Source organism: Cibotium barometz, chromosome 63 (assembly GCF_041138505.1).
Source record: "Cibotium barometz isolate CiBa-2024 chromosome 63, ASM4113850v1, whole genome shotgun sequence".
Classification (NCBI taxonomy): domain Eukaryota; kingdom Viridiplantae; phylum Streptophyta; class Polypodiopsida; order Cyatheales; family Cibotiaceae; genus Cibotium; species Cibotium barometz.
The window spans coordinates 14,144,037-14,156,163 of record NC_141108.1 but is presented as its reverse complement, the minus strand read 5'-3'; the positions used below and the strand labels follow the sequence as shown (position 1 = coordinate 14,156,163).

Below are 12,127 nucleotides of genomic sequence, written 5' to 3'. Positions count from 1 at the left end.
ACATCAAAAGCCCCAAATTTTGACATCCAATTTCCTGCAAATTGATCCTGATTGTGACCAATGTCACCCACTTGTGCCAATTTTGCTCAAAAATTGAGCAATTTGGCACCTGTACCTGCTCAATTAATGATTGTACCTGCTCAATTGCAAATCCCAAAAAATTGAGGCAAATACCTTGTAATTTTTGATTTTTCTTTTTGTTGCAGCTGTTCTGGTGAAGGATTCCTCAGGCGATTTCTGATTGCAGGAAAGAAGGAGGTCGTGATGATGCTGTTGTAGCTGCAGATGTACGGATGGCTGGGCAGCCCTCTGCGCTGCCTGGTTGGGCAGCGTGGCTGCTGCTGTAGGTGCCTAAGATGCAGGCGCACGAAAAAACAACGGGCAGAGCTTCCGACTGCAGAGGCGCCCGCACTTCGATCTCTACGCAAGGACGCCAGTTGGTGAGGCGTGCCACGGGGAAGCACGAATGGATGCACGAAAAGCTCCACGCTCGCCTGCCTCCCTTTCGCACTACGGGTTTGCTCGTAGGCGTATTCGATGGATGCCCGCCTGCCTTCGCCTAGTAGCCAGCCGACTAGCGACCAAACGCCTCAACGCCACCAGTCGCTCGAGCTCGCCTTCGCCGCCTCCACCTGCCTGCGACCTTCTACAGTCGACGTGTTGCTGTCTTGCATGTCCGCCTTCATTGGACGCCTGGCTGCTCAGCGCTGACACGCCTGCCCTTCGCCTAAGTGGCCAGCGCTTCTACACGCTTCCCCACGTTCACACAGCCTTACGCTCACATAGACAGCCCAACGTTCAACGCTCACACAGACAGCACACGCCTTGCTTTGCTACCTAAGCCAGGGGAGAAAAATCAGCGCCTGCACCTTCTTCTCCTCTACAGCAAATTCGACACCACCATTGTTGGAAGTTCTGGCTCTGATACCAATTGAATGGGAGAGTTAATTAGGGTTTCATGTGGGAGACTTACACAGAGAAAACAAGGGAGAGAGAGAGAGAGTTGTGGGGATAAGTCAACTCATCAAGTTGAGTGTGTGACTCCCCTATCACACATGTATATTGCACTAGTACACATAGTGCACTTAGTACATTAAAAGTACTAAGTGTACTATGTACTATAACTTATGGGCTTGTACACACTATAAGGGTGGGCATAATGCCTTTACCCCAACAATTGTCGCCAATGAAAATGCGGGCTGATTGCCGTTTAAGATCCTGTAAAAAATCACAGGAAGGAGCCATGTGCCTGGAAGCACCACTATCAAGAATCCATTCCTGAGTATCCCTGGTGGTGAAGCCAACTGCCTCCTCGCTCGAAGAAGATGAAGCACTTGTGTCCAAAATCTCCAAGTGCACAAAGGCTGGAGTCTTTGCTAAAGAATCATCACTCTTTCCGTTATTCCTCTTGGGACACTTCGTCCAATAGTGGCCTTTCTTGCCACAATCGTTACAGGTCCGGTCGGCCTTCAGTTTCTTATGGTCTGAATCGGGCTTCTTCTCAGAAGACTTCTCCGATGAAGACCTCCCTTTGCCCTTGTTGTTGTTGTTATGGCCTTTTGACCGCTGGCTAGTCAAGGCCTCAGAACCTCCGCCCTATGGAGGGTTCGTGGATCGCTCTTCCTGGTCCAAGACCATTGGCACAAACTCCTCCCACGTGATGGTGTTGAGCCTGCCACTGGTGATCAAAGAGGAGTGAAATGCTGAGTACTGAGCGGGTAAATGGGACAACAACGTGATGGCCATATCCTGACGATATTTCTTTCCCTGCCTGGAGAACCTCTTGCTAAAGAGCCTGCAACTTGTTGATGTGCTCTCGCAGCGTCGACGACTTTGCAGGATTCATCACTCGCATCTGAACTTCCAAGGAGATCCTCTTCATGGGTGATACCCTGTTGTACAGAGAAGCCAAAGGCTGCCAAATCCCTTTGGCCAGCATCACATGCTTTATGTGATTGATCACCTGTGGTGTGCAATTTAGGAAGATGAAAGAACGGACGTGGGCATTAACACGATCCCATAACTGTGCCTGTGCCTCCCATTCCTTCCGTATAGAGGGTAACTCCCCGTCTTCCAACTCCGGCCGTGGAACCCCAACAACAATGAAATTAGCCAGGTCATAAGACTCCAAAACGGACTCCATCATTACCTTCTGTATGCCGTAGTTGTTCTTGTCCAAGTGTCGGTCCACCGGGAACGTGGGGAGTGTTGGGATCTTCACGTGCTTCTTAGCCATCTCAAGCAAGTCTGCCATCTCAAGGGTTCACAAGGTCTTGTGAAGGGAGGGTGGGTGGGAAAAAAGAAGAAGAGGCTGCAAATAATATGCAAGGTGGCTGTCCAACGGTGATGGCCGCCTTCTACCCGATCTCCAAGTCCCGTACAGCCCAAACAGTCTCCAATCAGCACCTCAACCCTCGATGTCCTAGTGTCTCCAAGCTTCAAGCCACATGGGGCTCTGATACGATGTCAGAATGCACAGTGGAAATGAAGACAACTGCTGTAGAGAGCAAGACACATATGAAAGACAGAGAGAAGAGAAGCTGTGTAACTCTGCTATATACACCAAAGAAAATCCCGGAGACTACAATGGGAAGTGTGGGGGCAAGGGGGCCATTTTATATGGCCCCAGGCTGCTGGTCGGCCAGCCTAAAGCAGGCCGACAGCAGCCCATGCTCACGACCAGCACCTGGGCTGCTCACGACCAGCAGAAACTTGGTCAGCCAGGTGCATGCAGTCAGCCAGGACTGCAGAACAAGAGTCGGGCAGCAAATCACAGTCGGCCAGCCTCTGGGGGCAGCCGACAGCCCAACCACACCTCCGGAAAATAGGGAAAATACATGGAGAGAGAGAAAAAATGGGAAAACACTAAAACGGCGGGCACACCCACAACAGAGGCCCTGAGCGTGTACAGACAGGAGATGATTGCTAACAGACCCCAAAGATGGGTGTCACTAAGTTGTATTTCGATGCCGAGTGCACTGAGAGAGAGCATGAGGAATGCCGGATTCAACTCAGGGCTCGATTCAGCTCTTTTTTTGGAGAAGCTGAAAATTTGCAGAGGTTTTGATGGCCTAAATGGGCAGACTTGGCAAAGGACGAGGAATACAGATGTACAAAAAAATTTGATTTTTTGGTCTTGAAATTTGACTATGCAACGGTGGTGGCGGCGGGTGGAACAGGCAGCTCAGCTGGCGGAAGCGGGCGAAGCCCTTGGAGCAGGTGGCGCTTAGGAGCAAACGGCGCTGGTGTTCTTCGTGGTGGCTGCAGGCGGCTGCTGCAGATCTGTGCAGTGGCGTCTAAAGGGCAGGCGGGCAGCTCTGAATGATGGGCAGGCTGCTGCAGATCTGAATGGCGGCTGTAGTGAATGGCAACCAGATCACAGGTGCGATCAGTGGGCAGCAGGGCTGAAAGGCAACCAGATAAATTATGATTTGATACCAATGTTGGCTATGGTGGGGGAGCTTTGCAAGAGAACACGCATAGATACACACACAGTCGAGAGAAAAATGTGAGTCGTGCTGGAAAATGTACTTGATAATTATGTGGAATGAAAGTACGAAGTACTAAGTACTCTAAGGCTCAAGGCCCAACACACAAGGGTGTGTTCCCACGGGGGAAAAAAACCTCTGTCCAGCCAGAGTAAAAAGTGCCCGTGGGTAGATGTGTTCACACCAGGACTTCCCGGAGGCCAAACAGCCAACAGAAATGACCTGTGTGAGACGTAAGTGTGGTGTGAAATGCCAAGTGTTAGCTGGGCTGCTGAGTGTGACGATTGCTGTTGTTCTGCAGATGTAGCCACACTCCAAGGTGTTGATCCTTTTGTGTTTGTACGAGAACTCGATATGCTTGAGTTATGGCTATAGGTGTCCAATTTCAGAACATATAGAAGTCAGTCTTCACCAACATTGTTCTAATCCATGGTGTGGATCCACCATAACTTGTAGCTCTCATCCATGGCTTGATCCTTCTGCACAATATGGACTCGTATGTTGACTGATTTTATGATATCAATATTCAAGAGGAAAAGCCAATATTGAAGAAATAAATAAATGCAGATGTACATTTTCCAGATCTGCAAGGGTGTGAAATTAGTTCCATTATGTTGTGGTAGAGTCAAAGATTAATATGAGTAAAAATTGGTAGGGTGTGAAATTAGTTCCATTATGTTGTGGTAGAGTCAAAGATTAACATGAGTAAAAATTGGTTGTTGATTCGGTTTTGATGACAAATTGCAATTTTGATTAGATGGAGATCATTTTCGCAAAAATTGGTTTTTGATTTGATAATGATGACAAATTTTAGGAAGAAGCGCAAGTGGGATCAGCCTGCTGAATCGGTTATTTCTGCAGCGGCATCAATATCAGGGCTATTGCCTTTGAGCGGCCCAGTTGCTCTCGCAGGGAGTGCGCTTCCAGGCATTTTTCCTTCATTAGTGGGTGTATACCCCACAATCCCTACTGCAACAGCGTCTCTGCAAATTTCTCCGACCCTCGCAACTGTACCACAAAGTGCTGTAGCTATTGTTCAAAAGATCAATCAGGTCTCATGAAGGCTAGTTTTGTTTTTTCCAGAAGACGATGGTGTGATTGTGTTATGTAAAAAAAAGGGATATCTGTGGAATGATGTCAGCTTTGAGCTATCAACATACCTTTGTTTGACTGTTTGACAGAACTGAATTTTCGTTTCTTTTCTGTTATTTTAGGATCTGGCAACTAAAGGTCTGATTCCCCAAACTAAGATACAGGATGAGCTCATTGCAAGGGAAATTGTCATCAACGATGCAGAATCTAATGTGCGGTACAAACTTACTAAACGCCAAACACAAGAAGAGGTAGGGCATTTTCTTTGGCTCTAAACATGCATTGTTGGCCCATATATTATGCTTTGTGCTGATGTTGGCAGTCTAGCCAGCTAGATGATAGTGTTGTTTGTTGTGCTAACAGATTCAGTCAAAAACTGGTGCAGTGGTGATAACAAGGTGAGCTCATGTTGGTTACAGAACTTTGTCCCCACCTGTCAGGAGGGACCTAGGATCTAATCGCCCTTCCCACGGGTGTGCAAGGCTCTGTAATCTACCATATTTTGGATTCAGTCAGGTCTAAAGGTTGTTTTTGCCAACATTGTGTTATTTCTCGTCTTGTTGGCACACTTATGGTTTCTGGGATTTTGCAGAGGGAAGTACAAGCCACCTAATGGACCTGCTGATCACGAGAAGCCCTTGTACTTGCATATTTCAGCAGGCGCACATGTAACATTTTGTCAATTTGGAAGCTTTTTATAAGACATGTTCAATGCATGCTGTCAGTCAGTAATGGAATTATTTTTAATTGCAGCTTACAGATACAGCCGAACGGATCAGGGCAGTTGATCAGGCGGCCACTTTAGTGGATGAGATGTTAAAGCAGGGTTCCCAAGTGTCGGGCTCCTCTTCTATGGGACATCTGGGGGTGATCATATCTGAGACTTGAGAACTGTTTTAAATGTTTTTGCTCTTGCTTCTAATTTCTTTGTTTTTTGCAGCAGACCTCTTCTCCCATAAGCACGGTTGTCTTTGTGGATTTTGAGGCTGATTCACCTTTTGATCTCATCAATCGGATACGTGGGCCAAATGTAAGCCCCGAGTATTTTTTAAAGTTGCCATGCAAATAGCAGTGCCCTAAGGATTCTGTATAAGTTATTCGAATGAATTATTTTTAGCTCATATGAGCTGATTCTGCATGTAATGCTCTAGTCATCTTCTTTCTTATTTTAGTGCATGATGGTGCTTATATCGTGGTTTATTGTGATGAAGCATGTGCTAGCATGGTGCTGTGTGATCACGTTTTTCTTTGTTTGAAAGATCTTCATGACCTTCCCTGACATCTCCACATGTTTTGGGAGAAATTGTTTTGTGTGTGTTGTTGGCCTGGGGTTGGTGGATGGGTTCTGAATACCTGCAGGACCAGTATATAAATCACATCATGAATGAAACAGGAGCAACTGTGCTTTTGAAAGGAGGTGCTTGTGAAGGTTCTTGCAGTGAAGGTAGGTCGACTTGCTTGATGCTTTCAGGCACTGGACATCTTATATCTAAAGCTTGGTTTTATTTGCATCCTTAGTAAAAAGAGGAGGTTTGTTGAGATGGCATAATGGGTTCTTTTAATACAGAGATTCCTCAGCCATTGCACCTTCTCATATCGGCCGACCATGCCAAAAGCCTGGATGATGCCAGGAGCCTCGCAGAGCATCTTCTGGAGACCATCCGCTTTGAGTTTACTGGCTCCAGGTATTTAAAATTGGGATTGCTGAATTTGATGAAGCTGTCATTTGTCTTTGCATCATAAATTGAATGCTGGCCTAGGGTCACAGTTCATGACGGGGGCAAGACTGGTTTGCCAGAGTGAGATACTGCTAGAGTGTAGTGTTTTGTATCAGGTTTTGCATGCGAGAAAACTTGTTGTATTTCTTAGCTTGTGTACATGTGAAGGCGTGTTTTTTTTCTACGACTTGCTTGTCAAATACCGTTTATGAGGCTGGTCTAAGGTTGTTTGCCTTGTTTCTTTTTTCCAGGCCTCCTTACTTTCCCCCTCCTGTGTCTTACAATTTGCAGCAACCACCTTTTCAAGTTGCACATAGTATGGAGCCAGGGAGTGTGCATCCTGTTTCCCTACCACAGCAATCATCTGTTATGATACCAGGCGCTCTTGTGCAATCAGCTATCGCTAACTTGACAAGCCTGCCAGCTGTGGACTTCGATGTCAATAGGTGGTGAACTCGTTTGAAAAATTCCATCTTTAGAAGGGCATCTAAAACCATCTAGACGTGAAAGCAGATCTGATTTGCAATGTGCTCTTTTGAACAGGTTAGGATCTCTGAAAAACTACAGTGCTGTGCCACCACCGAAGCAGCTCTTAACGGTTGATGCAGGGTCAGGAAAAAGCATTGTTAGATCGGAAGCCGTGCTTTCAACTGAAGCAAAGCCAGGCAGTACTTCTGAGGCAACATCCTTTTTGTCTACAACAGCTCTAGCAAGTGCACCTTTGCCTGCTTCGAGTTCCCTTGCTGCATATCCAGGTTATCCAACATCGTCGATGCCATACACAACAGCACCTGGCCACCAACTTTTCTCACAGCAAAGCTATGGGATGTATCCTCAAGCCTCACAAGGAAGTGAGCCCTACTCAGGCTACAGTGCATACAGTGGACTGTATCCTCACGCCTCTCCACTGCAGCAGGTTGCTCTTGCTCTGCAACGACCACCAAGTCAAGTTTCTGGACAACCTTCCTCTTTGCCTGCAGAATCAGAAACATATACAAAACCTTTGAATAGTGTGAGCCAGGGACAAGTGGAGAAGCAAGAAAGGCAGCGGCGGAAGTTTCAAGAGGCACCGGCTCTGAAAAAGGAGACTTTGGTCGATCAGGTACACCTGGTTACACGCTGGTTTAGAGGTGTGAAGGGAGGTGATTTGATAAATTCGACAACTAAACAAGTTCAAATCCATGTCTAGAACCAGACTAATGCTTCTGTATGTTTTTCAGGTAATTACTTTGACTCCTCCAAGCTAACTCCTTCCGCATCCATTCTGGACAGTACTCACCATTTTTAACAGGGATACAATCATGGACAGGAGGATGAGCTAGGAGGATGCTTTTGTCTTGCTAGTTGCACACCATATGTTCCGTCGTTCATAGTGCTTTTGATGGTTATTTAATACTAACAGTGAACCCGACAGACTCATTTCAGTAAAGCGAAATTCCATTGCTTTAATGTTTGCATTTAACCTTGTTATACTTGGTCATTACTATTCTTGAAGTATCCAGTAAACACAGATTGCAATGTTTCAGGCAACCTTGACAAAACAGAAAGAACCGAATGGTTTATTTGAAGCAGCTTCAAAGCAACAACTCATGCCACCACCTAGAGCAATGCCGCCACTGCCTCTTGGCAACATGCTGCCTCCGCCTCCAAGGAACAAGGCTATAATGGGACCTCCGCCGCCGAAGGCAGCATTCTCTTCAACAATAGGAGCTGCAGCGAGTGTAACTTCTAGTATTGCACCAAAGAGCATGCCAGCACCAGCATCACCTGTGCATGTGAAGATGCCTCAAGTTGAGGCATCAGGTTAGTTATGCATTCAAGACCCTGCATATGGGTTAGATTAGGAGTTTGTGTCATCATACCAAACTTTTTTTTATTGTTAACAAAGATGTGCAATGAAGCTTGATCTTTGCCAAGTGATCTGTTAATGAGTTCAGTGAAGCTTGATCTTATTTTTTATGTTCAGTGAAGCTTGATCTTTGCCAAGTGATCTGTTAATGAGTTCTCTTATAATACAGGTATCAAACTCGTAGAGTATGGTGAAGATGAAGATGAAGATGAAGATGAAGATGATGCAGAGGATGGAATTAGTGCAGGTCATGATGGGAAGGATGCAAAGCCATATGCTAATGGCAAGCCTTTCTGGGCTGTTTGAGAATAGCTCTGCAAGAGTTGTCTCTTATCTTTGTCTTGGTTTTGGAAAACCTCTCAAGGTAGCTTTCCTGATTTTTTTTGATGCTTCCCCTTTCATTTGGCTGCTTGTGCTTGTGTGATCACGTATTGCTGCAAGGTGAGATTCATCTTCTCTTTGGTTTTTCAACAAAGACAATTCGTCAACTGGGCCAGCATCTTTATGCCTCACCATTTTATCGGAGGGTATTGTGTAGGGGCAACACATCTACCAAGTGACATCTGTAAAAAGGTCACTGCAAGCTTTCTGCGGTATGTGTAGGCTTCTGATTTATAATATACTTTTCAACCTTCCTCCTGAAGGGAATGCCTTCGTTTAGAGATTGAGAAGACAATACTCTGAGCTTGGTGCTCCAATTTTGTATCCCTTACATTATGTACAACAGCCTAAACCTGCTTACAAGTATTGCAGTAATTTGTATGTACAGGTAATGGGTATATGATTTGATGAACAATGTAAAATGCTTGTGAGGGAGCTTACGTCTAGTTTTTGAAAGCCTGGGTATTTTGGTTAGAGAATGGGAAAAAAGAGGCTAGACATCACACTGGTTTTGCATCTGACACAGGAGTTTATGAGGTTAGGATGCGAGCCTGCTTCTATGTTCAATGCCAATCCAAATATGTAATTTGCATTGGCAGGTGCCAGATGCAGGGTTTGCGTATACAGGTCTTGGTAAAAGAATGCTCATGTAAAGAGTACACCATTTGTAATGAAAGTGCCTTTGGCAAGGGTATGCAGGGTGAGATCCATTGCCACAGGCAGGGTGAAGGGCGTGGGGTGCTGCTTACATACATGCTTTGTATTTTATGCACAGTAAAAATACCTTGGCTGCATCGTGTAGTTTGTAATAGACATAAAAATTCCTGGCATGGTTTTGACTCTAGTTTGCGGATGTTTTTATGGAAAAGCAGAGAAGCGAATCGTCTTGCATACAAATAGGACCAATTATTTACAATATTGCTATATTTTTGAATATTGCTTTCCATAAAAAGGTGGCAGGTCTCAAGCTTCCTTATGAGAGGGGAGAGGAGGTAAAATGGTTGAGATGATCCTCTAAAGGCGTTAAATCAAGTCCAAGTTTGAGAGAAGTAAGGTCTTGCTCTTGGGTTGCACAGACATAGCAGAAAGTATCCGTGCAAGAAAAGTTGTTGACTCTTGAATATTAGAAATTGGACTATATCCCCCTTTAAGTGCCATTTTTTCCGCAATGATGTTATCGACGTGGAGTTGTATATACCATTGTGGTATGTATGCAATGAATACTACTATACATCTGTTCTAACAAGTGGAGAGAGAAATTCATTGCTTTTCTTTTTTTCCTTCAATAATGAAGTTATTTATCATTATGCTAGGTTTCTTGCTATCCCAAGGAGGCCCTGGCAATGTATTCAAAACTTGGAGCTTTCCTTTTTTTGTCAAAGGAAATATTTCCTCCATGTTTGAATGCTTTCACCTAATTTTTATTTTTTACTTTTTAAAGAACTCGTAATATAAAAAATGTTTATTTCCAGCTTCAATGCATTCAAATTATATGAAAGTTGCTCTTTATTTTTGTCATCTCTTGCATCAGAGCCCCCCACCCCCCCCCTCTCTCTCTTTCTCTCTCTCTCTCTCTCTCTCTCCCCAACTGTTTCTCAATCACCTTCAACGAACCTTGGCGGGTCTCTCCGCACGCGCGCAGACTCAAATTCATTGACTTAATTCATTTACACTATTTGTCTAAGTATAAATCTATATGTAATTATCTATAGTAATTCATTCGTTTACCTTTTTTCATGTACTTTACAAAATGCATACGTTCATCAACATGTCATTTTATCATTATTGCCAAATTTATTGTTTTATTGATTATTACCTAATTGATCATTTCATCAATATATTAGCTAAATCATTAATTTATCTACGAATGTATAAACGTATGTTTATTCTCACATATACATAAGTTATATTTATAATAATGCCCATTCTCTCTCTCTCTCTCTCTCTCTCTCTCTCTCTCTCACACACACACACACACACACACACACACATGCACACACACATACGTGCACATATAAATATATATACATATATAAATATATGTATATACATATATATAAATATATGTACACACACACACCACACTAAATGCTTCAACCCCTTGCATTTTTGGGTTGCGTGGAGACCCATTCTTTTTAGAACGTGCATCAAATTCAAAGCACCTAATAAAGAAGATCACATCATCTTTTCCTTAAGGCTATATCACATGGACTAACACATAAAACACGAAACTCCCCTATTAATGTATATCTATATATTTTAAAATCCATGTCAAATTCAAGTGAATGTAATTAACTTGAAGTTGAACACCCTAGGCGTTTAGTGTGTAAGAGTTCATCTTCCTTGAAGTTGAACACCACAGCCCTTTAGTCTGTAAGAGTTTGACTTCCCTAAAGCTTGAAGTAGAGTTGGTTTAAAAAAAAGGCTTCAATGCATGAGTTAAACACTTTTGTCAATTAGCAACCATGCAGCTTTTTGAGAACCATAATACCTTGGTCCAACATTGCAACCACTTTGTAAGCTCCCTTCTAATGAGGTAGATACTTTTTGTCCAAAGCCTTATCTAGCCAAGAACCGCAATACCTTGGTCCAACATTTCCACCACTTCGAAAGGTCCCTTCAAATGAGGTAGATACTTTTTATTAAAAGCCTTATCTAGCCAAGAATCAAACACTAGGACTAAATCTTCGTTATTATAATATTGTATGGGCGTTCTTTTAGATTTCATTCAGTTGGGCCTTCTTCTAGGCAGTGTCAAAAGCCACCTTCCTCTTGAGTTGTGTTGCTTCCGTGTTTTGCCTTGCAAACCTCCTTATTTTCTCTAGCTTATCTAGTTGAAGGATTCTTAATTCCCATCTTCTCTAAATCTTATATGTTAGGTTGCATCAAAATGCAAGTTAAAATGAAATTTACTTGGTTGTTACCCTAGTGTTGTAAGTCCATAGTCACTTCTGATTTTTATTGTTTCCAATGGACATAATGATGTTATATAATATACCATTATCTTTCTAAGTTGTCCATTATCTTGAGGTTAATATACCATTGTCTTTCTAATCTATAAATTAGCTTGAGGTCAATATGGATTGCTTCTTCGATTCTCCTTTATTAAAAGTTCACTTGAAGTTTCTTTAATAGCTCTTCTACCATATCTCTTATAAATGTGTGCCTTGATTTGATACTATTATTGAAACCTTGCTCATATGTTGCCAATGATGATCAACAACCCTAATTGTATTGCATTCTAAAGCTACTACCATTCACCTTCGTCCATTTGGTGAAGTTATTGGTTGCCACCGGACCTATAGAATCAACACTCCATCTTGGAAAAGCCATTAGTGGGAAGGTAGGCTGGAGAGATTTCCCTTTAGGTCTTTTGTGCCAAATAATTTGCATGCTTCATAAGTCGTGAAATATCGAATGCCATGATGCATAGTTGCCCAATAATATCTAACAATTCGTAGTAAAGTGACCTCCACAAATTTCATCATAGAATTTTTGTGTAATTATTCTGCCTTGCTTCTATGATTGCTTTTTTGATGACCCTCTCTTATTTGCATGCTCTATACATCACTTCCCCTATCAACGGGAACTAACTAGAA

General features: G+C 43.4%; 1 protein-coding gene across 4 annotated transcripts in view; it reads left to right on the top strand.

Annotated features, from left to right (window-relative positions):
* LOC147603723 (protein RIK-like) overlaps nucleotides 1–8,943 on the top strand; it is a 28,876-nt gene extending 19,933 nt beyond the window's left edge. The window contains exons 2-13 of one of the 4 annotated variants that reach the window (XR_015265582.1): nucleotides 4,303–4,540; nucleotides 4,703–4,831; nucleotides 4,944–4,978; nucleotides 5,173–5,248; nucleotides 5,334–5,447; nucleotides 5,524–5,610; nucleotides 5,940–6,024; nucleotides 6,148–6,265; nucleotides 6,550–6,744; nucleotides 6,842–7,400; nucleotides 7,519–8,101; nucleotides 8,317–8,943. Coding sequence is in view for 2 of the 4 variants with exons in the window: in XM_086796401.1 (XP_086652527.1) it covers nucleotides 4,303–4,540; nucleotides 4,703–4,831; nucleotides 4,944–4,978; nucleotides 5,173–5,248; nucleotides 5,334–5,447; nucleotides 5,524–5,610; nucleotides 5,940–6,024; nucleotides 6,148–6,265; nucleotides 6,550–6,744; nucleotides 6,842–7,400; nucleotides 7,825–8,101; nucleotides 8,317–8,453 (2,050 nt within the window). In the remaining 2 variants the exon portion in view is untranslated. Of the gene's footprint in view, nucleotides 1–4,302; nucleotides 4,552–4,702; nucleotides 4,832–4,943; nucleotides 4,979–5,172; nucleotides 5,249–5,333; nucleotides 5,448–5,523; nucleotides 5,611–5,939; nucleotides 6,025–6,147; nucleotides 6,266–6,549; nucleotides 6,745–6,841; nucleotides 8,102–8,316 lie in introns of all 4 variants that reach the window. The other 3 variants (XR_015265581.1, XM_086796402.1, XM_086796401.1) reach the window with 3 other exon arrangements.
* Nucleotides 8,944–12,127: the final 3,184 nt, after the last annotated feature.